General features: G+C 40.7%; 1 protein-coding gene across 1 annotated transcript; it reads left to right on the top strand.

Annotated features, from left to right (window-relative positions):
* The first annotated feature begins 2,224 nt into the window (after positions 1-2,224).
* LOC102811268 (cytochrome P450 2U1-like) lies at positions 2,225-25,377 on the top strand. Its single transcript, XM_006869326.1, has 5 exons — positions 2,225-2,728; positions 19,472-20,107; positions 22,803-22,964; positions 24,346-24,513; positions 25,199-25,377. The coding sequence occupies exons 1-5, from the start codon at positions 2,239-2,241 to the stop codon at positions 25,375-25,377; spliced, it is 1,635 nt and encodes a 544-aa protein (XP_006869388.1). The 5' UTR covers positions 2,225-2,238.
* Positions 25,378-26,912: the final 1,535 nt, after the last annotated feature.

Below are 26,912 nucleotides of genomic sequence, written 5' to 3'. Positions count from 1 at the left end.
TCCAAGACTGAAACTCAAAGGGAACACATGAGCAGGCATCTAAGCTTGCTGGTGACCATGTTGGTTTATTGGTGAGTGGAAGTGGGGGAAAGGCAGCACTGAAGATATGGCATGAGCTCGACCATGTTCCACAGACTCCCATTGACCTGGAGATGAAAGAAAGAAGAGGAAGGGCTGGTTGGTCCAAAATAAGGTGAGACCTGGGGACTCCTTAGCCCATGAACAAGGACAGAGACACAGAGGGCTAGAGCTGCGAGTGAAGCGTCCTCCTGATATGAAGTGAGTGGCGACACACAAGAATGCCCAAACTTGCAGATACTACCCATTTGACTATCTTCCATGGCTTGATGATCAGAACTTGACTAGAGGAAGATAAAGAAATTTGATCAAGGAAATGTGTAAATTGTTACAATTTGATGAACTTGACATTTACTTATGGATGTAGTAGCTCAAAATACCAACTGAGAGGGAAGGAATCTTCACATAAAGGATCAATCCTATACCCTCTGTACAGAGTTGATGGGGATGGGCAACTTAGACATTGGCTACCTCAAAAGAGGGGGTGGAGTGAGGGGACAATAAAGGCACGAAATGACTGGCTTACAAGTTTTCAAGAGAGAGTTTAGTTTCAGAGTGCGAGGGGGGAGGTAAAATCACAACTGAATAGTTTTTACCTTATCTAGATGGGTCTGGTGAAAGGAGATGGGGATAAGATTCTTATGATTCAATAGTGAGTAATAGTTATCATGACTAATTGAGATCGTCACAACTGTAAAGATAGAAGTTTTCTAACAAAAATGAGGAGTAGTTAATCTTACAGTCCAGGAACAGAGGACCCTAGGACCATCAAGGGAGAAGAGTACAAGCAGAATGTGGGGCCCCATCCAGAGAAGCAGGGACACCAGAGATGGAGGTAGAGGTGATAGCATTAAGAGATAGAGCAGCTGAGGACTCCAGACTCATGGAAAGAAAAAGGCTGTGTGCTAAGAGCCAGGAGGCAGTCTTGCAGAATATGACCTTTGGTTGTTCAAATGATTATACGTTCCTGAATGTTTCTGTGTGCATTAAAAAATAAAAAACAAACCATAAAAAACCCCGAGGGACTAGAAGCAAAAGCAAATACTGTTGAATGATGATGCATGGAGGGGATTGTAATTATTGCAAAGAAATGAAATATGATAGGATGTGTATAAAAACTAATGTTTTCCCATGTAAACTATCACTCAACTCACAATAAAACAAAAACAAAAAAAGATTACAGCCTTGGAAACTCTATGGAGCATTTCTGCTCTGTTCTATAAGGTCATTACCGTCAAAATTAACTTGATGGAAGTAGGTTTGTGTAATGATCCAGTGTAGTCCATAGTGAAGGCTGTATAGCCTTTGACCTTCATCAGTAAGTGCTTTACGTTGTCTTCATTTCCAGTTAGCAATGCAGGTTATTAATGAGTCTTCTGGTTTCTCTGCCTCCCTCTTCTATGCCATCCCCCATACTGCTTTCTTAAGCATGAATTCATCGACACCATCAGAGTATACCTCCTCTTTAATTGCCCATCACCCTGCTGCTGCTTCTGGGTGAGGAAACGAAACTTGTGTGTGTGTGTGTGTGTGTGTGTGTGTGTGTGAATCCTGGTTTGGAAAAATCTCTCTCTCTTTGTCCTTTTAAGTGCTACCAGAAAACTCCACACCTTGGGGAGTCAAGTCCTTGGGAAGATATGAGGTGGCGACTGTATTCTCCAGACAGAGAGCAGAGATGTTCGGTTGAGACCCCGTTGTTTCAGGACCATGTTTACGGCAGTCTCTACAGCACTTAGTGCAGACCGGGCATGTTTTACAAGCTCAATATCCATTTGTTTGTCAACAGATTGACACACGGAAATCTGAAGACAATCAGAGAGCAAAGTTTAGGCTGCAGGCAACTGTGTCTGAAGGACAGTCACGCCACCAGTGCACAACTGAACTTTGAAGGCAAACTTTCAGATGAGGCGCCCTTCTCGTCCACAGAGCTTCCCTGCCGGGTTGCGGGCGAGTCCCCGGGTTCCTCTCGGAAGTCGCTGATTGGAGGAGGCGGAGAGTATACGGTGGGCACAGCCAATCCGGGACGTCTTCCCGGCGCCGACCTTCCTCCGCAGACTTGGCGGCTGGCGGCGGAGGGGCGGGCGTGTGAGCGCGAGTCTGGGGGACTCTGCTGGTCCGCACTCAGTGTGAGGTGCGCGTGCCGACGCTGGTGCATGGACCATGGCCTCTCCGGGGCCACCGCAACCCCTCGCCGAGGGTCCACCCTGGCCTTTGAGTGTCCTGCGCATGCCGCTGGGGCTGCTGCGTCTCGACCCTACAGGCGGCGCGCTGCTGCTGCTGGGCCTGGCCGCGCTACTGGGCTGGAGCTGGCTTCGGCGACATCGGGCGCGCGGCATACCCCCGGGGCCCACGCCCTGGCCCCTGATAGGCAACTTCGGCTACGTCCTGCTGCCGCCCTTCCTCCGGCGGCAGAGCTGGGTGTACCGCCTGGCGAAGGGTGCAGGGATGGAACCAGCGGCTCTGAGCCCTCAGGTGTTCTTGGCCTACATGGCTCGCGTGTACGGCAACATCTTCAGCTTCTTCATCGGTCACTACCAGGTGGTGGTTCTCAGCGACTTCCACAGCGTGCGCGAGGCGTTGGTGCAGCAGGCCGAGGTCTTCAGCGACCGCCCTCGAGTGCCACTCATCTCCATCATAACCAAGGAGAAGGGTGAGCGGAGCCTCGTCCGCCCCGCAGGAGACTTGGGGGTCGCGGGGTGCGTGAATGCGCGATGCCGCTGATGGGACTCCAGGAGCGGTAGGAACTGCGGTTAGGCGCCCCTACCATCCTGAGCACCTGCATCCTGTGCCAAAAGTGGCTGACCAATGGTGGCTGACCAACTCCAAGCTCCTATCGAGTAGTGATGGTTCCGATTCAGTTTCAGATTCGTAGCTTAGAAGTCGGAAACCCACTGAAACGTTTTGTTGTTTGTTGTTGTTGTTAAATGCCATCAAGTCGACTCTGACCCACAGAGATCCTGTATAGGTTTTCCAAGGAGCATCAGGTGAGCTTGAACCGCTGACCCTGCAAACCGTTTTGCAGTCTGGCGCATTAGCCCACAGTGCCACACTAGGCGTCATCCTTCCAGGGGTGTGTCCTTTCTGAAACTAGCCCTCACTCTACAGCCTGTGGCCCCTGGAAAGATTTTAGCAGTTTTGAAAGCTGGGGTTAAGGGTTGGGGCTAGGGTGGGGGTTGAGGGGTTCTTTCACTGTGACTTTTGAGTGCAAGCGTTTAAGGAGATTTCAGCCAAATAATAGATTGGCTTATAAACAGTATTACCCTCACCCGTGAATAATGTAGTCCGTTAAACAATTAACTGTATGAGATCAAATGGTCAATATTTCCCCCAAAACAAAGATGAGTAAGCAAGGAGGGGAAGGAACGCTAGATTTTAGGAAACAGAACAAACAGAATGGAAATGAGAGTGTGCTGAAACATTGTAAATATTGTATCCAGTGGCACGGAAGTTGTTAAGGGGAACCTAACGTGCTGTATAAACTTTCAACTAAAATACAATAAATTACTTTGTTTAAAAAAAAAAAAAGTTTTAGGAGATCATTTCCCGGAAGGTAGAAAGTCCAGAAAACAGCGTTTGAAGCCTATTAACAAATCTAGTACACTGCAATTCCTGTTTATAGGAGTCTATATTGGGTAGTTTTGAAGGCTGAAAAACATGTCATTTATATTGTTGATGTTAAGTGTGGTCTAGTTTGTTCTGACTCATAGCGACCCTGCATAGCAGGGGTGGAGAACATCCGGCCCACGGGCCATATAAGGTCCTGGAAATCATTAGGTCTGGCCCTGCCAAGGCAACCGCTGTTCCAGCTATCATGTTGTTGTTGTTATGTGCCGTGGAGTCGGTTCCGACTCACAGAGACCCTGTACAGGGTTTCCAAGCTGTAAATATTTACGGGAGCAGAAAACCTCATCTTTCTCCCGCAGAACAACTAGTAGTTTCAAACTGCTGACCTTGAGGCTCGCAGCCCGATTAGTAACCACTACTCTATCAGAGCTCCTTTAGCCATTACATTGTTGTTGTGAAGTACCGTCGAGTCGGTTCCGACCCATAGCGACCCAGTATAGGATTTCCGAGGAGAATCTGGTGAGCTTGAACCGCCAACCTTGCAGTTCAAACGGCTTTGCAGTCTGACACATTACCCACAGAGCCAGGACTCCAACCATCACATTGTTGTTGTTGAGTACCATGGAGTCCTTTCCGACTCAGTGACACTGCATAGAGTTTCCAAGGCTGTAATTCTTTACAGGAGCAGAAAGCCTCATATTTCTCCTGTGGAACAGCTGGTAGTTTAGAACTGCTGACCTTGAGGCTAGTAGCCAGATTTGTAACCACTACACTACCAGAGCTCCTTAACCATCGCATTGTTGTTGTTGTTATGTGCCGTAGAGTCGGTTCCGACTCATAGTGACCATGTACAGGGTTTCCGAGGCTATAAATCTTTACAGGAGCAGAACACCTAATCTTTCTCTCACAGAGCAGCTGGAAGTTTTGAACTGCTGACCTTAAGGTTCGCACCCCGATTCATAACCACTACGCTGCCAGAGCTCCTTAACCATCACATTAGGGGTGAGTTAATTAAACGTTTGATCAGCTATAACAGGCTAATTTTCAAGTTGATAATTTTGTATGACCTGTGAATTCTGTTATAAATTTTGGCAGAAATAAAGATTCCCCACCCCTGCTGTATAGAGTTTACTAGGCTGTAAATCTTTGCAGAGCAGAAAGCTTCATCTTTCTCCAACAGACAGGCTGGTGGACTTGAACCACTGACCTTGTGATTCTCAAAGCCACTGTGCTCCCCATCATCTATATTAGAAAATCAAAGTGACCGTTTCACTTACTCCTTTTTTTTCTTCTTCGTCTTCTTCATCAGTCTTCCTCTTTATCCAATTGCCTGGCATAGGTCCCAGATGTCTTTGTCTGGGTCTCTTCTACCCAGCAGTTAGGTGTCAGTTTCAATGCCTGACATTTAAAAGTAGGTAAGGCTCTCTTGTTAGAATCAGTCTCATTGTTTTATGTCCTTTTCTTTCATTGCGCTTATCAAAACTGAGGTTACAAGTTTGTTACCTTGGCCCTGGATGTGGGTCTTCACCACTAGACCTGTCCTGCCTGGTACATCGCAAGACTCAACAAGTATATATTAACATAAAGGAACTACTGTTTATGGTTTCTGGAATGTGGCATAGATCTAATCTATCTAGCCTTTGCAGAGTCTGATAATACCAGAGTTTTAGATCTGAATTTTAAGTGAATAATTATTATTATAATACTTTAAACATTCCCTTGGAAAATGTCATAGTTCATAACCTATCCTCTCCATGCTGTTTCTTCTACTTGGAGTTCTTTTTTTTTTTTAAATTAATGTTTTATTTTGAATTATGTAATAGTTTACATTGGAGAACATTAGCTTTACATTCATCCTATCTATCATTTCATTGCCATGGTTACAGTCCCCTCCATGCATCATCAACCAACCAAAGGGTATGCCCTGCAAGCCTGCCCCGGTCGTCAGCACACAGCCACTCTCCCTTTCTGGATCTAGAGTCCCCAGCTGCTCCATAGCTCCACGTCATTCATTGTCTTTGCCTCCATCTCTAGCCTCACTGCTTCTCTGGGTAGGGTCTCGCACTCTGCTCTTCTCCCTTGGTGGTTCCAGGGACCTGGGCTCCTGTCCTAGACTGCAAAGTCAATCACTGCCCTCCTTTTGCTATAAAATGTCCACCTTTGCATTTACAACCCTCACAGTCAGTCCTGATAATAATTATTCACCATTGTACCACAAGGGGCCTATCCCCATCTCCTTTCATCAGTCCCACCCAGACATACTGGATACTACTCAGTGGAGATTCTACCTTCCTCTGAGCCCTCTGGATCTAGGCTCCTTCTTGTAAGCTTGTAAACCAGCCACTTCTTGCCTTTGTAGGGCTCCCTACCCCCATTTTGGGTAGCCAATATCCAAGTTCCCCATCCCTGTCTACTCTGTGTATGGAGGGGGTGGGAATGATCCTCGTTATAAAGATTTGTTCCCTCTTTTGAGCTACTACTGCATCCATAGGAGTAGATCAAGTTCATCAAATTGTATCAGATTACTCTTTTTTTTTCCCGTTTCTTTCTTCTTCTAGTTGAGCTCTGATCATCCAGTCATTGAAGCCAGGTTGAGTGGGTATTATCTACAGGTGTGGGTGTTCTTACGCATATGCTTCTCTTCTTATCAGCTGGACGCTTCACTCTCCACTTTAGTCCTCTGTGGCTATGTCACTGACTCTGCGCCCAAGAGTCCTTAGGTCTTGCCATGCTGCTGGCCAACCAGGTCTCCACTCAGGTTCACAGGAGTCTATTGAACGTTGTAGGGCTTAGCTCGCAGCTTCATTGCTGTTTTTCCCTCACTTCCCCTTATCGGTGACGAACGTGGTCACCAATCAGAGCACATGTCTGCTTGTGTATTCCCATTGAATCTTAGTCTTGGAAGGGGGTTTGCCCTGAGGGGACCTGACCACTTGGCTTGATGTCTACTGGGTGAGCAACTTGCTTGTTCTTGTAGTAATCAGTTGGACTGCCTGTATTGTTTTGTATTTTTCCTGTCGGTCTTTCTTTCAAGAAGTATCTTCTGTTCTTCTAGCCGCTCCAGGCTAGCCTGCTTGTTCTTTCAAGTGGAAATTTCCCCCATTTTAGGTATTCCAATCAGTTCTAGGCAGAAACAGACATAAGCTTTCTATGGTGATATTTCTGGCTATTCCTTTCTCTCCCCCTCAAGTGTCTATTTTATAATGGTATGACTAGGAAACCAAGATTCAAAAGAGCTCTTTACCAGTCTCTTGGCTATCTGGAAACTCCTGCCTGCTTTTAAGTTTGTGCTTAAATGTCACCTCTTTGAAAAAATATTCCTGAGGTACTTCTCCCAGGCAGAGGTGAGCTGTCCTCCTCTCGATGATATTCTTCCATTTCAAACTCCACCTTATCCCCTTCCAGTCAGTCAACAAGTCGTGTTAATTCCAACAACATCTATATGAGTCCCTGAGTAGTGAAAACATGCTCAGCTTCTAACCCGAAGGTTGGAGGTGTGAGTTCACCAAGAAGTGCCTCAAAGAAAGGGCTGATCATTTACTCCTTGAAAACCCTATTCTACTTAAATGCATGTGGTACTGCCACAATTCAAAATTGACTTGATGGCAACTGGTAACTATAAATATATGTCCTGCAAGCATCCACTTAACCACATTCCCACTGCCAGCACCCACATCCAAGCCACCATCATTTCTGCTGAAGCCAGTTGCCTCCAAACTCCATGCTTGACCTACTCTGCCTGCTCTGAAGCATCTGGCCTCTGCCTGCCTTTCTGCCCATCTCTCTTTCCACTCTTCCTTTATCGTACATTTCAACCTGGTCTTCCTACTCTAGAAACACTAAGCAAATTTCTGCCAAGCTTGTGCCTCAGGCTACCATGTTTGGACTTGGAATGATTTTTCCTTGGCTGAGTCCTTTTCATCCCTCAGACTTTTCAGGCTAATTGTCACCTTTCATTCCTATCTGAAGTCAGTGTCTGGAAACACCCTTTATTTAATTCATTAAGCACTTTTTTTTAACCTTAATGCCACCCCACCCCATTAAAATGTGAGCTGACGAGGGTAAGGATTTTGTTTATCTTGTTCACCACTGTATCCCCACTGCACAGCACAGAGCAAGTAATAAAGAAATGAATGGAAGTGTGCCTGCACGCATCTATTGATGTACTTGTCACATGACATTGTAATGTAATTTGTGTTGTGTGTCTCGTTCTCTAGGTTTCTTGAAGGTAGGAATTTTATTTTCTTTAAAGTCCTAACTTCACAGTGCCCAACATGTTAACACAGCACATATTTATCAAAAATGCTTCTGGGTTGGTATACAGATTGTTCAAGAATCTACAATAAGGCAGTCTCTAAACCCAAAAATCCTCACACTGGACTAATAAACAACATCATGAGTAGAGAAAAGATTGAACTTGTCAAAGACTCATTTTGCTTGGATCCACACAATCAACACTCATAGAAGCAGCATTGAATAAATCGAATGACATATTCCATTGGGCAAATCTTTACTGTGTTCAAGAGCAAAGATACCAGTTGGAGAATTAAGGTGTACCTTATCCAAGCCATGGTATTTTCATTTGCCTCATATGGGTATGAAAGTTGGACCATGAATAAGGCAGACTGAACAAGAATTGAAGTATTTGAATTATGGTGTTGTAGAAGAATATGAAATGTACTATGGGCTACCTGAAGAACAAAGAAGTACAGCCGGAAAGAATGGCCTTCAGAAATGCTATCAGGAGGAATCAATTCCAGGAGAAAACATCATTCTTGGTAAAGTGGAGGGTCAGTGAAAAAGAGGAAGACCTCCAACAAGATGGATTGACACAGTGGCAGCAGCAATGGGCTCAAGTGTAACGACAGTTATGAGGATGGCATAGGACCAAGCAGTGCTTCTTTCTGTGGTGCATAGGGTTACTATGAGTCAGAACTAACTCAACAGCACCTAACAACACGCATTTGTTGGAGCACTGCTTGTCATTAGATGCCTGATTTAAGAAAAAGAAATCCGTCAGTTGGACAAACAATTCATGCTTGTCTGTTAACCTTAAAGGTTAGTAGTTCAGACCCATCTAGCAGTGCCGAGTAAGAAAATTCTATTGATCTGCTTCTGTGAAAACATTACAGTTAAGAAAACTCTATGAAGCAGTGCTACTATGTAATACATAGTTCACCATGAATTGGAATCAATTCAATGGTAGTAGGTTTATTTTTTTGGTTTTTGTTTAAGAAATTGCTGGGAGTCTGGATCACTTGATTCTTCAGTATTTCAACTAAAGCATTTTGTTCCCTCAAGAGACAGTATTTGTTAGGCAGTGCTGCTGTGATATCCTGGTGGATATATGTTGCGAAAGAATTAATGAGAGAAATTTGTGACTTGTGAATTGGGATTGGCAAGAGAAGATAAAGCAAGAACTATATGTCACAAAAAACAGTTGTGGACTTTATTTGGAATGGCAAACATCATCTGGATAAGAAAATGAGAAATTCTCTTCTAATGGAGCTTTTTGAAGAGTAAAGAATAAAAATGGAAAATGTGAGTTTATTTCAAGATGCCCATCAGAGGGTGAAAGAGTACACTTTAAGGCTTTAAAAGTAGATTTTGCAGATCAAGAGATACACAGCATGGTCAGCCTGAAGAAGGGAGCCGCTGAGCTGTCCAAGGCATCATTGGCTACCATACCCAAATGCAAAAGAGTAGTACGTGAAATTGTCCAGAAACAAGATATGTAGACCATAAGAGAAAAGAGATAAGATAGAAATTACAGGCCATAACATAAATACTCATTGTAAGATATTTTCAAAAGATTTGCTGTCAGTTAGTGAAGCCAGCAAAAAAGAAATGTTTCCTGAACAGTGATGTGGACAAAGGAGCTGAAAATAATTTGGTTTTTACACATTTGCCCAAAAGTTCTAGAATGTGGAAAGTTTATTTATTTAAATTTTCCAAAATCTCATTAGACAAATTGGTGTCCATTTTTAGGCGGTGGTGGTTATGTGTAGATAGACCATAAACAACATTGTTCTCATTAATCCACCACATTCTTTTCCTGGGCAGGAAAAGAAAAGAAAGTTACAAAGTCAGAGGCAAGGATACCAACAGAGTGTTTGACTCTGAGAGTGGTCTATTTCTTATAAAAGGTTTCTGCATATCACATTTTTATTATAAAATGTTTCAAATAATGAGTTCAAAAAGAATGCAAATGTACTTATTCACACTCAGATTTGCTTCAGTACCATAAACAATACATAAATTTTTTTGGTATGATTTTGAAAAAAGGAGCTCTGGTAGCATAGTGGTTATGAATTGGGCTGCGAACTTCAAGGTCAGCAGTTCAAAACTACCAGCTGTTCCGCAGGAGAAAGATGAGGCTTTCTGCTCTCATAAAGATTTACAGCCTCGGAAACCACTCCATGTCACTTAACAACAACAACATGGTTTTGAAAAAGTTAAGTATACATTGTATACTTAGGAAAGGATCATTCTACTAAAAGTTTTTGTTATCTAGCACTGATTTAACCAGATTGCACAGTATTGTGCATTCATCAGAATGTATCACTTTATTTTCCTGTTGATAGAAATTACTTCTAATCTAAGGTTTTGCTCATGTAAGTCATGCTGCCCCATAGTGGACAGACACTGTTTGTGGACAATGAACATGATGGCAGAAAAGGGAAAATCTTTGCCATCCTGTTACAATTTAGACAATGTTACTGGCAAAGACAGGGAAAAATTTTAAAACACTTAAAATATTGAGCGTGCCAGAATCTTAGAGCAAGGCCAATGAATCCAACTGTAAAGCCATAAAAATGAGAAGTAAAGGGAATTTTGCCTAAATTTAAAAGAAAGGGACTATCCTGAAGGGAAATGAGATATAAAGTGAAATGAGGGAATAAAGTTAAATGGAAAGTGATAGTTTAGCTGAGGAATTTGAAAATGTATGAGGAAAACAAGATAGCTCATTATAAAGTAAAATGGGTATTTGAAATAAGTTATGTACATGGATCAAAAGGGATTGAAGGCCCACTAATAGGAACACTTCTTTCTATGATCCTGTGGAAGGACAAACAAATGTAATGAGAGTATGTACTTAACTCTGCTTCTGGAGAGAAAAGATGTATCAGTGAGAAATGTAGATTAAATCAGTCTGAATGCATTTTAAGGAATTTTATTATAATAGAAGTGCATTTTTATTATTGAGGGAAAAAAATAGAAGTCATCTGAAAACAACATCATTTTGAGATCATCATGATTAAAACTTTTATGTATCACCTAAGTATTTTTTTTCCTATATATAACATTTATTTTTAAATGTATTTGCTTCCTTGAGGAGCCCTGATGGCATAGTAGTTAAGCAATCAACTGATAACAGACAGGGCAGCAACTGGAACCCACCAACTGCTTGGAAGGAGAAACATGTGGCAGTCTGCTTCTGCAGAGATTGTTGTTGTTAAGTGCCACTGAGTTGGCTCTGACTCATAGCGACCCTGTATTGGGTTTCTGAGGAGTGGCTGGTTGGTTAAAATCACCAACCTACAGCAATTCTACTCTGTTCCATAGGGTTGCTATGAGTCAGAGTACTCCACAGTAATGGAAGTGTCTTAGGCTGGGCTTCCTAGACAAAACCAGTGAAATATATATAATTGATACCAAGTAAATGGCTTACAACTGTAGGGTTCCAGGTCTTCAGCGGAAAAGAGAATGAGCCTTTACTATGTGTTCATTATATTGGGAGCAGGCCACACCCCCAAGGAAATGTGCTTTCAACTGATTAGCTGCTCATGGCCAATCATCATAGAGTTAACTATGCCTGTATTAGAGGATAACCACATCTCAACTGCTGAACCACTGGGAATCCTGGCCCAGTCAAGTTGACACAAAATCCTAACTATCACAGGGAGTTTTGTTTGTGCGTCCTTAAAACGGAAACATATTCTTAATTCTCTTTTAAATGATGTTTATCATTTAAAGTACTGTGAATATAGTTCCATGTCATTAAATATTTTTTACAAAGTTCTTAAGAGCCGTATTATATTCCTTTGTGAAAATGTATCACATCAGCTTAGCCTATGCTGCTTGATTTAAAGTGGATTTTTTTTATTTCTACTGCCTACCACCCATTCCTCATGGATGGTCATTTTCCTTCTTGTGAGAAATCCTTTGCCCCCACCATCCCTGATAACCAATTTACTATGGTTTGAACAGGAACCTACCACATTTTTTCATGAACTCACCTCCCTGGCCATAGTGATTAATTAGTCTAGGGTTGGACCTCTGATTAGACGTGGATTAATCAGAATAGCTCATCTCTGTGCAACAGTGGTTAGTCTGGGGTAGGGGATTGTGGTGTGGGCACTCAGTCATTCAATATTTCATAACTATTTGAATGAAAATTTATACTATGGAATAGTTTAGGAACCTCAAGCCACAAAATTGAAAGTGTACCAATTATATCACTCTGGAGCTCTGGTATGGCGCTGTAGGATAAGCACTGGACTGTTGACTGCAAGGTCGGCAGTTCAAACCCATCAGCCGTTCCTTGGAAACCTTATACTGGATTGCCATGAGTCAGAACCAACTTGACCGCACTTAACCATAGCAGTTAAATTGCCGTAGGGTACCTGACTTAAGCATTTGATTCCTTCCCCAGAATTTTCCAGGTTGGATCTCGATTGTAGAGGGTGTTTGTCTCTGATGGTGACACTGGGAAGATAAGCATCTCACAACAGCTTTGTTTTTCTTAGGAAAAGCTGTTTCACAGTAGACAAGAATGAAGTTAGTCAGGCAGAGAGACGTTTTAAAAAATTAGTGTGGGGAGAAAGAATTCTGTGACATTTCATCTTTCCTAAGATGGCAACACAGCAACACTCCTGTGTTTTGTTGGATTGTTGTTGTTATTTACATAGGTCAGTTGGTCTATTTGTCTAAACTAGTTTAAAGCTATAATTCTATCATTCTCAATCAAAGGAGTCCTGATTTTTGCTTTGCAGATGTTTTTATTTATCAGTACTGTAATTCTCTTTGAAGTGAATTACTTATACACATTCATGAATGCTGTTGCTTTCAGAGCTAATGAAGAAAATGTCAACAATTGCAGACTATACCTGAACTTCTTCTAAATACTCCTAATGATCTTCATTTTCTGGCTCTAAGGCAGGTGTTTTGTAAAATTTGGAACCTGGAGGCCATTAATTCTATCCACACTTCTTATCTGTGTCTTCTCAGGCACTACCTCTGGTCACTCCTTCTCTTTTGCACTTTCTTCCTGTCAACCTGTCTGTCAACTCATTCTCCAAAGTTCTTGAATCGTAGCTTCTTCTAAGAAGGTCTCCTCCACTCTGTTGCCTTATCTAAAACCCTGACTTCCCCTTGAGGATAATTGAGCTCTTCTTGCGACCCCCTATTTGACTGCGTGAGCTTGTCATTTGTCTAAAATGTGCCTTAGCTCAGCCTTATTTACAAATGAAGTATCAGGCCAGATGGTCTCTCTTTTCAACAGTGCTGCCTCCCCTTAGTTGATATGGTGCTCCTTCCTCTCTGTCTACATCGAAGCTTCAGTACACTTCCCACATGCAACAGTGCAGTACATTAGTTGGTTTACCAAGTTCCGTATAAGACTGTAAACATCTGGAGAGCAGGGATTGTTTTCAATCTGTGCACCCATAGTATCTTTCATGTAGAAAGACTCTACATGAATGTTGGAAAAATCGAAGAAGGAAAAAGTTGCTTTTCTAAGCAATAATATTTCTAAAATACAAAGGTGTCATTTAGAAAAATGCTGTGCAAAGGTGTCATTTAGAAAACACACTAAAGATCTAACAATAGAAAAATGAATGCCAGGAGAAACTGTAGGAAACAGGAAAAACAAAAAGGTTGTATGGGATGTTTTAAATGAGAGGGTAGTTAAATTTAGAATCAAATCCTGAGAGACCATATCTGTCAAAAAAAAAAAGAGAGCATGAGAAGGAACTCCAACAATACTTAGCCTCTGAATACTCCACAGCAAAATACTTGTCTGCAGCTAAAGACAGGAAGAATAGTGACTAAGCTTTGGTTGCCTAAGAAATAGCATATGGGTCTTTTATTAAACAGAGGGAAAGTTCTGGTTTCAGGAATGGGTAGCAACATTTCCATTCATTTTCTTGTTTTGACAATCACACACAGAACCAGAAAGACTTTTAGCAGAAGCACACACTCCTTCCATGATGAAAGGAGACCAACAGTTGAAGACAAAAAACGGATATGAGATTGGCAAATGATTCAAGCAGGGCAGAGGCAAAACACCCCTAAGTATCAGCTGAGGGGATATCTATGGGGTGTATGAAGCAATTTATCTTCAGTATCCCAGAAAGGCTTAAGAATTACAGCTACCAGCAGTCATACGATTTCACCTGTGGACTGTAATTTGCTGACTAATGAACTAGACTTAAGTATGCATGTTAAAAAATTTAAGTGTGAGAATTCATCCTGTTTCTCTCAATCTAAAAGAAGGCAAGAAAGGAGTGGGATGGGGGAACGAGAGGAGCGGAGATGGGAAAGAGACAGCAGGGCAAATAGAAAGCTTCTAAGGTATTAGAAATTGTCATCGTGCTTTTCTGGGTAGAGATGGCAGAGTGGGCAGACGCACTGAGCAGACTCTCTGCACTGAGGACACAGGAGAGCAGGTGAGACAGATACGTATGGGTAGTGATCCTAGAACCCTGAGCTGCAGAGGCTAGGACAGGGAGGTGGATTCAGTGCCAACTGGGAGAGGCGGCTGGGCAGGAGTAGCGAGAGATGAGTAAATTTACTGATTAAATGTGCTAAATAGAAGACAAGCTATCAGAAGTGTTTTTTTTTTTGTTTTTTTTTCAAATCCAATTAGATGCTGTTTTAAAAGAGACGCACCTCAAACGTAAGTGTACAGAATGGTTCAAAGTAAAGGAAAGAGAAAGGGTTATATGTTTTCATAAAGAAAAACTTCACAAAGGGAAAAATGATAATATATTAAACAAAATATACAAGGGACCCCAAAAAGTTAATGGAAAAATTTCCACTATCTTTTAATTCCATTTTTCCACAAACGTTTTGAAGCCCACTCATACGTTAAGTCAAACTGCACTGTTAGGAATAAGGAAGGGCATTACCATAATGATAAAAGGAGTTCCCCTGATATTTTTTTTAACCAGGAAGATGTAATAACAGTTCTTGATGGCACCTAAAAACATAGACTAAGATAGCTAGCTAGCTAGCTAGATTTAAATTTATCTACATTTAGCACAAATTGACGGAACTATAAGAAATTTACAAATCTAGAATAGTTGAGATGTCAGGCAGATAAAAATTACGTAAGGATATAGATTTAATTCCTGCAGTTGCTAAGCCTTCTCTATTGGACATACAAAGAATCCTGTACCCCATAATTACTGAATAAACATTTCTGTCTGCTTTATTTAGAAATTTTATTAACATTAAATACGTATTAGGCTAAAATGCAAGCATTTAAAGCTGATGAAAAATCAGTGCAGTATAGAAGACATTAACCCAAGTAGCAAAGAAAAAACATAGTATAAAAAAAAGTGTTTAACTTAAAACTGCATAGTGAGAATGCCTGCAAACAATACTCTTAGACTGCAGCTAAAGTGGTATCTCAAGGAAAATGTAGAGCCTTAAATTTTTTATTAGGATAACAATCTAAAAATTAATGAGTTAGGTTTGTTGTTGTTAAGTATCGTGGAGTCAGTTCTGACATATAGTGACCCTGCACAGGGTTTCCGAGGCTGTAATTGTTTACAGGAGCAGAACGCCTCATCTTTCTCCCACGGAGAAACCTGGTAGTTTCGAACTGTTGACCTTAAGGTTGGCAGCCCTACTTGTAACCACTACGCTACCAGAGCTCCTGAGTTAGGTGGCCAACTTTATGTATTAAGAAAATATCAGAATAAACCTAAAGGAAATAAAGATAAGAACAGAACAAAATTAAATGAAGAACAAAGATTGAAAGGATAAACAGAGCTAAAAGTTATTCTTTGAATAGACTAATAAGACAGAAAAAAATACTTGGGGCAGAATTGATCAAGAAGGAACAAGAAATACTACAAATAACTTTTACTAATAAGATGTAAAAGTTAGTTGAAATGGACAGTTTCCTAGAAAAACATGATGTTTTAACTCTGAAAGATGCAAAGCTTAAAAAAAATCTATAAACATTAGAGAAATTGTGTCAGTAATATAAACCAACACACACACAGCTTCACAGCTGACTTTATCAAACACTCAAGGAACTAAACACTCTGATCATAGACAAACTCTTCCAGAAAGAAAGAATCCTGTTTAGCTCATTTTAGAAGTAACATTATGAAAAAGTACATTATGAGGAAATAACTATATAGGTCATTTCCATTTATGAATATGAATTAGAAAAACCAAAACATCATACCTGTAAGGAACTTAACCAAGCGATGTTTTTATGTTGTTGTTGTTGTTGTTTTTTTCTATCATAACCAAGTTTGCATTTATCCTCAGGTTGCAAGGATGTAAAATTAACATAAAGTAATTTTCAAATGAATTGATAAATTGAATGCAATTTCAATCAAAATCTCAATGGATTTTATATATGTATGTAACTTAACAAACATATAGATATATTTGTATATAACTTAACAAAGATATATAGATAGGTAAATAGATATAACTTAAGACTCTGATATTAAAAAACTAAAAACCCAGTAGTAACCAAAAAGAATTTTGAAAAGAGCAAGGTTGGGATGGGTATGAAGGTGTGGAAGGAAGAGGATGACTTTTTAAAATTTTTTATCATTTAGTGCTGTTGAGTCAGTTCTGACTCATAGTGACCCTGTATAGGGTTTCTGAGGCTTTAAATCTTTGCGAGTAGAAAGCCTCATCTTCCTCCAGCGGCTTGCAGCTTGAACCGCAGACCTTGTAGTTTCCAGTTAATTGCTTATCAAATCTATTTCTGTCTTTTAAACCTATAGTAATTAAAACAATAAGGAGTTCTGGTAGCAAAGTGGTTACAAATCGGGCTGCTAACCTCAAGGTCGACAGTTCAAAACTACCAGTGGTTCCGCAGGAGAAAGATGAGGCAGTCTGCTCCTGTAAAGATTTACAGCCTTGGAAACCCTGTGTTTAAAAGACAGAAATAGATTCGATAAGCAATTAAATGGAAACCACAAGATCTGCGGTTCACTATGAGTCAGAACCGACTCCACGGTACTTAACAACAACAACAATTAAAACAATGTGCTTTAATTACAACACTAAATAAATAGACCAGTTAAGTCAGCTAGAAGGCCTATTAACTGATCCATCTGTGTGTAGGAAAGTATGACAGAGGAAGCATTACAGATCAGTGGGGAAAAGAGTTACTTGAGCAATGGACTATCTAAATGGAGAGAAAAGTTTAGATGAATCTCTGCCTCAAACATCAGACAAATATAAGTTCTAGGTAGATTACAGACTTCAGTATGAAAGACAGAATTTTCAAATTTTATAAGAAAATAGAGAATTTGTTTATGAAAAAAATCTCTTAAATAAAACATATAGCTCAAATCATTAAAGACTGGTGAATGCAATTACCTTTAAAAACTTCCCAGTGGCCGAATACACTTTTGATGTGCCTACAAACGTGGCAGCAATGGTGAGGTTGGCCCAGGATCGGGCAGTGTTTCGTTGTGCTGTGCTTAAGGTGGCTATGAGTCGGTACCGACTCAATGGCACCAACAACAACACAACAGTAATGTTAAGTCCTGGTGCAGCACTGTAGGATAAGCACTCAACCTCAAGGGTAGTTTGAGCCACAAAGTTGGTGGCTCAAACTCACCAGTCTCTCCTCGGAAACCCTAACCAGGGTCACAGTGGGTTAGAACCAACTCGACAGCACTAAACAACAACAGTAATGTGGCGTAGTGGATTATGAGCTAGACTGCTAACAGCAAGGTCCGCAGTTCAAATCTGCCAGTTGCTCCATGGGAGAAAAATGAGGCTTTCTGCTCCCATAAAGATTTACAACCTCAGAAACCCTATACAGGGTCACTGTGAGTCGGAACTACCTCGGTGGCAAGCACCAATCAAGTAATGTGGAAGATAGTACAGATTCTATAACTCAAAAATCTACTGTTAGTAATGCCTTTAAAATTCTGAGGAAAAATCATAGAAAGCACAATTGATGTCTATTTACTGGTAACAATAGGAGAGTCAACAACAGAAGGAGGATATGGAATGTGTGACTAATTGTCTCTATGAACATCTGTCTGCCTCCTTTGCCCTGAGACCAGAAAAACTGGTTAGTGCCTGGCAACCATTACTGAACATTTTGATCAAAGATTCTGTAGAAGAATCCTGATCAAAAGGTGGGTGGTGGGGAAAGACAGAACAGAATTTCTAAATCTCATGGATTTCAGATTTTCTGGAACCATGGAGGCCAGATGAACCCTTGAAACTGTTTCCCTGAGATAGTCTTTAAACCTTAACCAAAAATATCCCCTGAAGTCTTCTTAAAACTAAGCAGTATTTCATTTAACTACTGAAAAAGGTCTGCCTGGAGCATTGTGCTCTTTTAAGAACTACCTATATGGTATCAAAGTGATAACAGTAACTTGAAAATTAGATAGGAACCTTAGTGGGCAGTGAGTTTTATGTTAATGGGGGAGGAGCAACACCGAGGAAGAGGTGAGAATGGTTGTACAACTTGAAGAGTGTAACCAGTGCCACTGGATTGTACCTGTAGAAACTGTTGAGTTACTGTATGTTTTGCTGTATATACAACAAAATGAAAAAATTAAATACATATATAAATTTTTTAATCTTGATGAAAAATAGCAAGTAGGTACAAAGAATCTATTTTCAGGCATGTAAAGTCTTAAGAAAGGAGCTTTGAAGCGTTGTGGGGTATGAGTCGGGCTGCTAACCTCAAGGTCAGCAGTTTGAAACTACCAGTCGTTCCGCAGGAGAAAGATGAGGCTTTCTGCTCCCATAAAGATTTATAGCCTTGGAAACCATATGCAAGGTTGTTATGAGTCAAAACCAACTCCACGGCACATCACCACCACCACCACCACTACCACCAAAGTCCTAAGAAATTTACTCTGATGCATTTGAAAAGGATATAACCAGTTTCCTTAAACAAATCATCAAAGATCGTTAGAAACTACCGGAGTCCTGGTGGGGCACTCTAGGGTAAATTACTGGACCTCAAGTGCAGCAGTTCAAATCCACTAGCTACTCCTTGGAAACCCTATGCAGGGTTGCTATGAATTAGAAATGACTGGATGGCACTTAATAACAACATAGGACATGTTTCAGCAAAATTAGGGAGTAAAGCAAGAAGGAGAAAGACATGGTTTCAAGAAACATGGGTTCCAACACAGGAGAGAATAAAAGACCACTTCTAAATGATAGCACATTTAATTCATAAGACAATCCCTGTACAGTAGCTCTAGAGAACAACCAGTATAGATTTGAGCAGAAATGTGGAAGACTCCAGGGTGGAAAATGAACTAATACAGATGATCTAACATTTGACCACATGGATATTTACATGAGAGAAATTTTATAGGGTATTAAAGACTGAGAAAACATACTCACAGAGCAGGTTCGTTCTTTCTTTCGTAGCTGTGTCCCTAGCACCCCAGTGCCTGACACTTAGTAGGTATTCAGAAATGTCTGTTGAATGAAGCATGTTTTTAAAGGTGGTCTTTATCAGTGATCCTGTATATGAACTTCACACAAGTAACTCAGGAAACTCAAATATATTTCATGGTAGGTCCTGTTCAGTCTTATCAGATATTGCTCTCTTTCAGTTTCCATTCTTGGTGTCTCTTTGCAGGTGTTGTATTTGCACCTTATGGTTCAGTCTGGAGACAACAGAGGAAGTTCTCTCACTCAACTCTTCGCCATTTTGGCTTGGGAAAGCTTAGCTTGGAGCCCAAGATTATTGAGGAGTTTAAATATGTGAAAGAGGAGATGCAGAAGCATGGAGAGGACCCGTTCAGTCCTTTCCCCGTTGTCAATAATGCCATCTCTAACATCATTTGCTCCTTGTGTTTTGGCCAGCGTTTTGACTACACCAATAGTGAATTTAAGAAGATGCTTCATTTTATGTCACGAGGGTTAGAAATCTCTCTGAGCAGCCAGGTCCTCCTAGTCAACATATGTTCCTGGCTTTATTACCTTCCCTTTGGACCATATAAGGAACTCAGACAAATCGAAAAGGATATCACCGGTTTCCTTAAAAAAATCATCAAAGATCATCGAGAATCTCTGGATGTAAAGAATCCTCAAGACTTCATCGACATGTACCTTCTCCACATGGAAGAGGAAAAAAAAACTAATAGCAACAGTAGTTTTAATGAAGATTACTTGTTTTATATGATTGGGGATCTCTTCATCGCTGGGACCGATACCACCACTAACTCATTGCTTTGGTGCCTTCTGTATATGTCACTAAATCCTGATGTACAAGGTAAAAGACGTTTCTTTCATACATGTTAAAACCCAAATCAGGAGCAGCTAAATCTGGGCGCCTAGAGTTAGGCAGTGTCTGTAGGCTGGAAATGGAAATGGAAATGCTTAACAGTGAAACCCCAAGTTTCTAGACAATAAGCCTGATGTCGTTATTTGCTTGCCCTACTTTAAAATATATGATTCTTGGTGGAATTGCTGATGGAGAAAAATGACTTTATAAAATGACATCTTAGAGCTAATGGGAATCATAATGGTCCTCTGAAGTCATTCATCTTGCTTTGAAAATGAGAGCAGGAATCCAGAGAATTGATGAGACTTTCACCATTTCAATACTAATCAGTAGTGAATCTCAATGGCAGTTCATAGAGAAGGGTGGTGTACAAGGGTAAGTCCAAAAGTATTGCTACAAACCATATAGAGATCTTTATTAAACAAAGAGACTAAAATGCAAAGTTATTGTCTTTCAACATGCTCATATCCTCTATCTACATGAATAGATGGAGGTGATATTTCTATCTCTCTAACTCTTCCCCAGATAAGTCTGTACTCTGACTAGCACCATGTCAAAACAGCAGTGTGGGCATCCTCAAGGGACTCAAACCATGTTCCCTTTAATGTTCTTTGAGAATTGGAGACAAAAAGAAGTCTGAAGAAGCAGTCAGGACTGTCCAGTGGTTCCAGTTTCTCATAGAAATTCCCATAGGACAGCCCTTGCTACCTTCAAAGAAGGAGCAGGTGCACTGTTGTGATGGGGGTGGGGTGGGGAGAATCCTCAGCACAACTTTCCTGGCCTTTTTATCACCAATACGGTTTTCAAGTTTCTTAAAACTTCTTCTTAATAAGTCCCCATGTGTCCTTTTAGAAAAATCTATCAATATTACCCTTTTGGAACTCCAAAACAAAACAAGTCATCATGTGGCACTGTAGAATAAGCAGTGGACTGCTAACCACAAAGTCAGAGGTTCAAACTCACCAGTTACTCCTTGGAAACCCTATATAGGATTCCTATAAATTGGAATCAACTTGATGGCACTCAAGAACTACAACACCAACAATAACCATCTGAGCTGATGTCTTTGCCATGAATTGAATTGACCCAGCAGGTCCCCTAGGAAAGCCACTATCTTGATTGTACCTTACTTTTTAAGGCATCCTATTAAGACTAAAGGAAATGTGGTAATGTGGTGGGGTACATGTTGGGCTGCTGACCACAAGGTCAGCAGTTCAATTCTACCAGCCACTCTATAGGGGTAAGGTGAGGCTTTCTACTCCCATAAATATTTGTTGTTGTATTAAGTGCCATCTACTCATTTCTGACTCATAACAGCCTTGTATGGGGTTTCTGGGGAGTAGCTGGTGAGTTTAAACTGCCAACTCTGCAGTCCAGTGCTTATCCTACAGCACCACACCAGGACTCCACAGCACTAGGAGTTGGAACCGACTTGGTGGCATGCAGCGACCATTGCAGCCCTGAGATTAAGACAAGTGCACTACTAAGATAACTGCAGCCATCTACTGATCACAGAGAGTGGTCTGAGTACGTTTTGTTAGTAGAATTCCAGTTCATGCATGCAATAAACTCATGGGTAAACTGAACATCTAGTAACAATACTTTTTGGCTTACCCTTGTAATAGTTTTCCATTGCTACTGTAACAAATTTTCTGACCTAAAACAACAAGAATCTTACAGATGTTGTTAAATGCCTTGGAGTTGGTTCCGACTCATAATGACCCTGTATAAGGTTTCTGAGTCTTTTAAATCATTGATAGGTTAGAAATCTGACATGTCTCATTCTGCTTAAGTTAAGATGCTAGCAGAAAATTCCATTTCCTGTTTGCTTTCAGGCTTCAAGAAGTCACCCTCATTTTGTAGCTCATGGCTTTTATCCTCGATCTTCAAAGCTAGCAATGTTGCATCTCTGAGACCATTCTTTTCTAGTCGTAACTCACTCTTGATTCTGAACTCCACTGGGAAAGACTTTCTGACTTTCAAGACCCCATGTGATTAGATTGTGCCCACCCAGATAGTACAGGTCATGATCCTTAATTTAAACACACTTGCAAAGTCTCTTTTGCAATGTAATGGGATTAGGGTCTGGACATTTCCAAGGAGTTGTTATTTTGTCTGCCATACATAGGACTGTCCCTACCTCTATTACCTACCTTTGCTGGGTAACAACAAATTATCCCAACATTTCTTATCTTAAAACTACAAACATCTGTTATTTCACACACTGATAAATATTCATTATCAAACACATTATCTTTTATAAGCTGAGCTCAAAAGTAACATACCGTCGCTTCTGCTTATTCTACACCAACATGGTATACCAACCTGGTACAAAGTGAGAGGGAACTACAACAAGGATTAAACACCAAAAGACAGGAATCACTGTTGGCTTAGAGAATCAAACAGTATTTGTATGAGAGAATGATCCAGGGTGCTCTTGAATCTAGAATGCTTTCCTGTTTCTTCTATTATTCTACAAAATCACAGAGTGGCACATGACCCCTGGGGTTAGCTACCTCTACTTGAGGTGTCTGAACATTGTTTCCCTTCACTGAGGCTGAATCAGGCAGAGACTATCAATTTACCAGTCCTGTGTAAGTGGGGATGAAAAGTGTGCATAGGAGGGCAGTCTCAACTCTCTTCTGAGCTTTCTTGGGTCTTATGCACCTCCTTTCTTGTATAGAAAAGGTTCATGAAGAAATCAAAAGGGTCATTGGTCCCGACCGAGCCCCTTCCCTCACTGACAAGGCCCAGATGCCCTACACAGAGGCCACCATCATGGAGGTGCAGAGGCTGACTGTGGTGGTACCACTCTCCATCCCTCATATGACTTCGGAGAACACAGGCAAGTCCCGGCTCTTCCTCCTCTGAATGCCCCTGAGCACAGCTCCCTGATCCAGTGGAGATAAGGAGTGTAGTGTGGTGACTATTGCCTAGTCTAAAGCCCTTCTGAGGGTTGCATTTTGGAGAAGCAAATGGAGAGCTTAGGGAATATTTCAGCCCTCAATTGTCCATTATGAGTTGAGCTAGCATTCCTAGCACCACTTTATCTTAAAAATTGCTTTTGTAGCCTTCAGAGCAAACACTGCCTAAAGAATTATGCTGTAATTTGAATTGGCTGTGTTGGACACTGGGTGTGGTGCTGTATGATATGCTCTGTACTGTGAACCTCAAGGTTGGTGATTCAAACCAACCAGCTGCTTCTTGGAAACCCTATAAAGGGTCACTATGAGTAGGAACTGACTTAGTAGCACTTAACAACAACTATGTTGGCAGACACACTCCCAGATCTCTGTTTGGGGGTTGAACTGCTCTAATTGTGAAAATAAGGATTTTAGCTGACCATTTTCCTACTCCAAACTTTACAATTATACAACAGAAAAGTGAGTATTATATAATTAGAAGTCCCCATCTGGTTCTATGTGCTCATGTTGTTGACATATAGCCAGCTACCCATGTGCTCTTTCAGCATCCCTAGTAGCAAGAATTTGACCACATCTGGAAACAGCCCCATTGCATTGTTGCTTGAGCATGATCATAAGCAATCCCTTGTAATTGTCAATTGGATCGATTAAGAGTTGGATGCAAATTAGATGCACTATGTGTACAGTATATCTTAGGCACTGTTTAAAGTATCCATTAACTTGCCAGCTGATAAGAACCAGTGTTGACTTGCCTGAACATTCTCTTTCCTTAGTTTACCTTCCTCACCAAATAGTTTGTGGACATAAAAAAATATCCTGTAAGCTGTAAAAGCCTATCTAACTATTAAGAATTTGAATTCTGTGCTTTCTTTGCATTGTAATGTTTTTGTGGATTGATTTCACTCATTATCTGAACTCCCAGTGACATCACTAGGTAGTGAGGAGGTGAAGAGTACAGATTGGATCTCTCTGTCCACGTGCTGGGAGTCCATGGATGGGACCTGTCTACTGCAGGAGGTCAGGGGAGATGACGCCATGAGCCTCTGCTCTGGGTGATAACCAACCCTAGTAATGCCACTGAGCACCCCCTAGGCTCTATCTCAGGCTGAGTATTGGGAAGGTGTAGTGAGTAGGATCCAATTGAGAAGACGTTTCTCCTATCTTCAATGACCTCAGTAAATTAAGATGCTAGGTTTATAACTAGATTTTCTCTCTTTCCTTCCTTGACAATGAGTTTGGTTTTGTAGTAGGAAGAACAATTCATAAAGATAAGTAGATTGACCCTGTTGTGTTTTGTTTCAGTGCTTCAAGGGTATACCATCCCTAAAGGCACAGTGGTTGTGCCCAACTTGTGGTCAGTACACAGAGACCCAGCCTTGTGGGAGAAACCAGATGACTTCTACCCTAATCGATTTCTGGATGATCAAGGACAACTTATTAAAAGAGAAACCTTTATCCCTTTTGGGATAGGTCAGTTGAACTTTTTAAAAGTGATATCAATAAACAGTAGAACTAAAATAATCTTTTGTTATTTTATATTTTTAAAATACTTCATTCTTGGCAAGCTAATATGGGATAAGTAATTTATATAATGCATCATTGCTGTGTACATTTCAGATTTTAGAAACAACATGAAAGCAATTAGTTGTAATTTTTAAAATATTACTAGAAACCTTTCTTTCTGAGTTGGTCAGACAATTGTTTGGGTCCCAGACAGCTGTTGGAGTTAAGAGCAACCTCTGATTTTTTCTTGGTGAGAGGGCAGATTCTCTAATCTGGCCAGTCGCTCTTTTAGATTCCTAGATTAGAATACATGGGATATTTTCTATGGAAAATGGAGATTCCTGAATTTTTTGTATCTGACATTTCCCCCTTTAATCTTCCAGATAAGGGCAAAGAAAAGGTGTGAAGGAGACAGGGTAGCCTGCTACATTGGATCTGGTGTCTAGTGTCTGTCTAGGATGAGGCTAGGTTTTTATGAGTAGGAGTGAAAATATGAACTTGTTTTATCAACATTCTGATGAGCATATATTATAGGAGACCATGTGGTATATATGATAAATTGATTCAAGTTTAAATGTTTCATATAAATCTCTTCTTTTTGAGAGAATAAAAGAGACACCATTATAACCCTCTTTGTGCTCTTCTTTTTCAGGGAAGCGGGTGTGCATGGGAGAGCAATTGGCAAAGATGGAATTATTCCTGATGTTTGTGAGCTTAATGCAGAGTTTCACATTCCGTTTACCTAAGGACTCTAAGAAGCCCATCCTGACCGGAAGATTTGGTCTAACTTTAGCCCCACATCCATTTAATGTCATTGTGTCAAAAAGATAAAGTCTCCAAAAAGAGACGGTGAACAGATATATGTGTATATGTCCTTCAGAACAGATTTTACTTCTGCAAATGATAGTAACAACTCACCAGATTCAGGTTAGATTCAAATTAAGGAGATTGAAAAGTAGAGTTCACAGGAGCTTTTGTCTCTGAGGATTCCTCAGCAGCTATTTTATTAACATATGTCTATAATTTCAAGAAATAAGGACCAGAGTACTGTTCTGGGAAGCAGGAGATGTGGGTGTGAGTCCTAATAAGCATTTCTTCTTACCTCTCTGTGCCTCAGTCATTCAATCTGTAAAACGATGGTTATATAACTTGCCTTCTTTCTACCTCTCAGCACCCACCAATCAAGGCAATGCGCCGTATCCTTTCTCACATCACTGAAACGCCATTGGGTTCTGGTGTAGAATATTGATGACCTGTGACAACATGAAGCGTGTTCAGATTTGAACACTTTGTTAGACCTATAGGTCTGGGTTATGTTGAGCTTAGAGCTTTCCTCAGCACAGATCCTATGCCAGTTTTTTGTCTTGTAATTGGTTAGTTTTTGTTTTTGTGTTTAGATTTTAGTTTTAGTTGTTAGTTTGGTAGAATGAAGCAGACCTCTGTCTAGTATGTTAATGGGAAACAATTAGGATTAATAATTATCTTCCCATAAAGTTGTTATTGAAATTTATATGGCTACCTTCTATTTCAACTACATGGACAGTGAACCTGTCTAGAGAAGTGACTTTAGGTCAGAATTCCTTTCTGCTGACTTGACTTGCAGTGTTATAGCTTTACCTTTTGGCTTGAATCCTGAATGGTGAATAATGGTATTCATCAGAAAAGTATTCTTCTTTCAAACTGTACTGACTATATCTTTTCCATTCTTCCTACCTTCCTACCATTCATTATACTTAGTGTATCTCATCCTTGAATACTTTCCAAGAAAGAAAGACATTTTTACTGTTTATTACTGGAACTAAATTCTGGTTGTTGTTTTTTTCAGATCCCTATAAAAGATTATTTTTTTCAACAGGGATATTAACTCCCTTAAGAAGGTGACTGGAAATATTTGGGTGCATTTTCTGGTAATCACAATGATGGGGATGCTCCTGGCATTTTGATGCTGTGAGGGCAAGGATGATAAATGGCCTGCACCATCAAAGCAGTCTTGTGCAATGAAGACTTACCCGGCTCTGTATGTCATTATTTCCCCTCTAGAAAAGTCATGCTCCAGAAAATGACTAGTCCTTTCCTGTACTTGTCCTTACATAGACCGAATCCTGGTAATAATATGAGTACCCTGTGTTGACCTCTCCTTCATCCTTGTACCATGCTCACCGCTTTACTTGGACTTTGATTTTCAATTCTTATAGGAACCCTAGTAAGAAAATGTTATTTTGCAGCTGATGAAACTGAAGCTTAGAGATATGAAGGCACTTAGTTTAAAGGTACCACCACTAGGTTTCAAATCTACCAGTCTTTGTGACTGGGGAGCTCTTTCTGAACCATGTCTCCATGCTGCCACCACTCAATCCCATATCAGT

The sequence above is a fragment of the Chrysochloris asiatica genome, unplaced genomic scaffold, assembly GCF_000296735.1.
Source record: "Chrysochloris asiatica unplaced genomic scaffold, ChrAsi1.0 scaffold00129, whole genome shotgun sequence".
In the NCBI taxonomy this organism is placed as follows: domain Eukaryota; kingdom Metazoa; phylum Chordata; class Mammalia; order Afrosoricida; family Chrysochloridae; genus Chrysochloris; species Chrysochloris asiatica.
The sequence above is the reverse complement of the archived record's forward strand: the minus strand, read 5'-3'. Positions and strand labels throughout refer to the sequence as shown.

What these genes read in the sequence shown, in the direction of transcription:
- LOC102811268 (XM_006869326.1), top strand. Translation starts at nt 2,239, where the DNA reads ATGGCCTCTCCGGGGCCACCGCAACCCCTCGCCGAGGGTCCACCCTGG. An exon ending in CATCATAACCAAGGAGAAGG is followed by an intron (nt 2,729 to 19,471) that starts GTGAGCGGAGCC and finishes GTCTCTTTGCAG; the next exon opens with GTGTTGTATTTGCACCTTAT. An exon ending in CTTTATCCCTTTTGGGATAG is followed by an intron (nt 24,514 to 25,198) that starts GTCAGTTGAACT and finishes CTTCTTTTTCAG; the next exon opens with GGAAGCGGGTGTGCATGGGA.